This window comes from Xiphophorus hellerii, chromosome 8, assembly GCF_003331165.1.
Source record: "Xiphophorus hellerii strain 12219 chromosome 8, Xiphophorus_hellerii-4.1, whole genome shotgun sequence".
Classification (NCBI taxonomy): domain Eukaryota; kingdom Metazoa; phylum Chordata; class Actinopteri; order Cyprinodontiformes; family Poeciliidae; genus Xiphophorus; species Xiphophorus hellerii.
The window spans coordinates 14,702,375-14,707,045 of record NC_045679.1 but is presented as its reverse complement, the minus strand read 5'-3'; the positions used below and the strand labels follow the sequence as shown (position 1 = coordinate 14,707,045).

The window sequence follows — 4,671 nt, the reverse complement described above, 5'->3', positions numbered from 1 at the left end:
GTGGTTTGCAAAGAGGCTTCACATGTTAATTAGTTGAATCTAGTGGGGGTAGAAGTTACAGCACAGGTCTGTGCCCCCCCCTTTTTGCGGAGCTGCTGCAAGGGGGCTGCTGCAAGTCCCCTAATCTACATTATTCTCTAAAAAAGTTCCACCAAATCCTCTTTGATTAACCCATAAGTTATTTCTAACTTAATATTATCCTTCAACAACAAATTTCGTAAATTTTAGCAAAATTTTCTATATTAAATCAATTTCTATTTAACAAGAGAGTGACTTCTAATTTATTCTGTCTAATTATCAGTAAGTCCTGTAGATTCAACAATATTTTATCTATCGTAAAGTTTTGGTCAGTTTGAAAAAAGACTGATAGTAAAAATATCTAGAGTCAGTTGCATATTGCAGTTTGTTGTTATCTGAGCAATTCCTCTTACAGTTAGAGCCTGTTTCTCTAAAGATCTGTTCTGTTTTTTGTCTGTATCCTCAACTCATTAAAAAAGTCCCATTGTAGTAAATTGTATTTCATTCTATTTACATTTTTATCTACTAATTTAGTGCATAATGCTATACACAGTTTTATTTTATTTATTTCTCTACCTAATCAGTCATGTATTTAGCCATTTATTCATTCACTCTATTTATGTATTTATCTAGTAATTGGCCAAAACAGCATGTCTACAATCCTCTGTGACCTAATTTTCTTGGCTTATTCTATCTTTCTTTATTTATTTATTTAACCTTAGAACCCATAATTTATTTTCAATTTTGTTCAGATGATTTATTTTATCAAGGTTCTATCCTTCAACAACCTTCCAATCTTTACACTGCAGGTCACATTTACTGCTGTTATTGCCTAATTTTAATAATTTAGTCCAGTTCAACACATAGGGTGTCCTAAAACTGGAAATTTAACACCACGGGACAGCACTAAAAAATTGCTCTGTATTTTATATGACATGAAATACCCAGTGGTATTTTATCTCCAATCACACACTCTGTCAGACCAACACGAATGACAACACAAACAAAAACACACAACACATTACAGAAAACACAAAACACACACATCTGTCCAGGTTTTATATTCAGTCAAAATTTCATCAGTCCCCAAGTGTCAGTCTGTGGTCATTATTCTATCAAATTTAACTGTAATTTTTATCAAATTTTCTGTAATTTATATCAAATTTACTGAAGCTTCAGGAATTGTCCAATGTTTTATTAACATATTTTCATGTGTCAATTTAATTAATTTTAAAATCCAATCGTCAGGAACCTTTTAATTCCCCGTGCACGTTTAAAAAGAGAGACATCTCAAAGTTATGTAAAAATCAAACCACAACCAATAATTTTGTTTTCTGGTACCAGTTTTATTTACTTATCTCTTATTTTATTTATTTATTTATTTTTAAACTAAACGACCACGTGTTCGCCATCGTTCTACTTTCCCCGTTAAGACGAACCCCGACCATAAAATAGCGTATAGCACGTGTCGCAACTCAGTGTCCATAATAACTTCACAATAAAACGCAGCAAAATCAACTCAAATTCACACAAGCAGCGCTTTTCAAACAGCGTTCCGCACAAAGCAATTAACGCATACACACGCACAGACACACAGACACCCACAAAACTCCGGAGGACAAACAGCGCACTTCCACGGCAGCCGGCACACAAATCAGTACACACAGAGAAATACAGAGACACAAACGGTTTCAGACGAACGTAAAAGACAGACGGGGGATAAATAAAATAAAATAAAATGCCGGCTAAAAACTGCATTAATTTCCAAACTTATAAACTTAGTCCTATATTCTCCGCGAGTGATGCAACTCGGCCCAATCCTGTGAATTTTCCAACTTGTAAACTGAGTCCTCCGAGTGATACAACTCAAAAGCCAATATAAGTCCAATAGAGCGATTCAGCTCGATTCCAATATAAGTCCTGTTTTAAGAGTGATTCAACTCAAAACCCAATATAAGTCCAAAAAAGCGATTCAGCTCGATTCCAATATAAGTCCTGTTTTAAGAGCGATTCAACTCCTTTTCAATGTTTCACCAGAGAAAAATTAATTTAACATACTTTTCAATCCTTAAAGTCCATCCCAGACCGGTGATTTAACCGAGGTAGGTCAATATAAGTCCGCTGGAGCTGAGTCAAATCTCCGGGCCGATTCAAGCCCACACTAAATTTCATGCACTTAAAAATTCATTATTTCAGAGGCACAAGAACGAATCCTCAGGGCTAAAGAAGACAATTAACAAACCCAGCAATTCCGACAGAGGCTACGTAAACTCCTACTGTCTCGACCAGCCACGATCACTTGTAGTGTGCACGTTCCGTCCAATTAGTAAACAACAGACTCCTTTAAAAACAATCTGTATACATCCGCAACTTCGAACAGCTTCGAGACTCTGCGTGGCTGCACACAACAAAAGAGTAATTAAAAACGTCTTACCGCACGAGCCGGACGGATCGATCGGGGAGAGACCGCCACCCGCCAAGATTCCAGAACCGGACGAAGCCCCCAAATATTAAAAATGAGGATCATTAATGCTAGCTTTGGACAAAACGTTTGGCTCTTTTCCTCTTTAATCTTGCCCGGGATCTTCCGAGTCCTTGGCGAGTGACGCTCTCCGTGCAGCGACGTGCAGCGACCGCGTGCTGGTAAAACGAAACAACACAACGTGTTGACGTCACAGATCACAGAGTTTAATCTCATACAAAGCAATGAACAACAAAGCTGCAGAGGAACAGAGATATGCATTTTCTCATAAAAATAAGACACACAAGGGAAGACAAACGAACATAAAGACAGACAAAGGCGCCCAACTTGGAGAGAAAAAGATGGAAAAAACTTCTCTCGCTAGCTTGCTGACCTGTACTTTTTAATGAAAGAGGTGTTTCCCTATTTAATATATGCAGTCAAGGCGTTCCGTTCTTTGACCAATTAGAAACTTAGAAAACTCCCGGAAACTCCCCTTCTTTACAGCTCCGATGTCTGGTTTTTATCTAACCACTTCGTGCCCATCTCCGTCCGACCTGGCCGAGAGGCGCCAAGAAGTCTGTTCCGCTCTCTCGGAATTGTAAATTTTATTGCTGTGTCTGTCAAAAGGGGGAGGAAAAAAGGCCCTGCTTTGTCTGCTGAATTCCCAACTGCTCAACAGAAACTATTCCAAATTAAAGTGTTGGCTATACCTTTACACATGTCGTGGATTAGCTATATTAAGCACCAAACAATAATTATTTTCTTTACACGAGTCTGCCGAAACAGCCGCATGTCTGAATCTGCCGCCGGAGCAACCCGCACCAAGAAGCGTGGCGATGCACAGACTCACCAGAGCAACAGCGCAAATCACAATAAGAAGGACGCAACATGCCGTCAGCCAGGGCTTATATTTGGCCATTGCGCTTTGTGTGTGAGTGGGTAAAACTTTTACACAGTTCGTCTGCGCTCGATGAAGTGCGCACAGACGCACAATCAAATCCGTATTATCCAAAGCATGAACTACCCTGGCTGACACCCCTCCTCCTCCTCCTCCGCCTCCTCCTCCTCCTCTTCGTCTTTCTTCTCTATCTCCCTCTTATTCCAGAAACGAAAGCAGTAATTTACTGGATTTAGACTGGATCATTCTTAGTAACCATGAGTCTTGGGGAAAAAACCTTGTTGTCATGTTTTGTTCCCGAAAATCGTGCGTTTTTCAATGATCAATTCATTTCACACTTTTTGAAAGTGTGTTAGAGCAAAGTTTGCTTGATTAGATGGTCTTGGAAAGAAAATCGCCCAGAGGCTTAAATGTCCCAAAGAGCAGCGATTTGAACAACAGACGATGCCCTGACAGTATTGCCCAAGACTTGTTTTGTCACATTTAAACGCTACAATCAAAACTTACATCCAATTAGAATATCTTGGGGGGAAAAACAGTATTTTTGTCACTCAGTTTAGAAAATGAAGTCAGATATTAAGTAGATGAATTAAAGATTGAAATATTTCAAGCCTTTATTTTCTGTAATTCTGATGATTATGTCTTACAGACAATAAAATTCAAATAAAATATGTAAAACAAATATTATTGCTGACTAAATTAATACAACATAGCATAAAATTGCTTAAAAAACAAGCTTATCTTTGCCTTACATACCAACACTGAAAGCACTAAAGCTGCCATTTAAAAACAGAAATTACTTTAGACTTTATTCTGAAAGAACTGATACTGAATAAAAAGTTAAATAATTAAAAAACACTAAACAAAAGGCAAAGTTGGCCATTACTGTACAACAGTGCATTTATTTTTTTCTGTACTTTTATTTGATTTAATTTACTTTCTCATTACTACAACCAGATTTAGAACATCACTGACTTTACTTTAGTCTTTGATAAAATTCGCTGGATGAGTTAAATATTTAAATAATACCACTCTGACAACACTTTCCACATTTTCTCAAGGTGGCGTCCTCATTCATCTTTTATTGATCATATTTTTTCTCCTTGCATTATCGTCTGTAATTTCAGTGTCAAAGTTCATTGTATGCAGATGACATCCAGCTCTACCATTTCTCCTCCCCCCTGCCTCCTCTCCAGCTCCTTTCTCAACACACGTCAAAGTAGGATTAGGTTGCCTTTTTGCAATCCCGACATGTTTTGTAAAAAGTCCAATGAAATTATAACGCAAATCT

General features: G+C 37.8%; 1 protein-coding gene across 2 annotated transcripts in view; it reads right to left on the bottom strand.

Annotated features, from left to right (window-relative positions):
* Nucleotides 1–3,499, bottom strand: part of ggt5b (gamma-glutamyltransferase 5b) — a 19,923-nt gene extending 16,424 nt beyond the window's left edge. Inside the window, exon 1 of one of the 2 annotated variants that reach the window (XM_032569602.1) lies at nt 3,252–3,499. In XM_032569602.1, coding sequence (XP_032425493.1) covers nt 3,252–3,401 — 150 coding nt within the window. In that variant the 5' untranslated portion in view covers nt 3,402–3,499. The remainder of the gene's footprint in view (nt 1–3,251) is intronic. The other variant, XM_032569601.1, reaches the window with a different exon arrangement.
* Nucleotides 3,500–4,671: the final 1,172 nt, after the last annotated feature.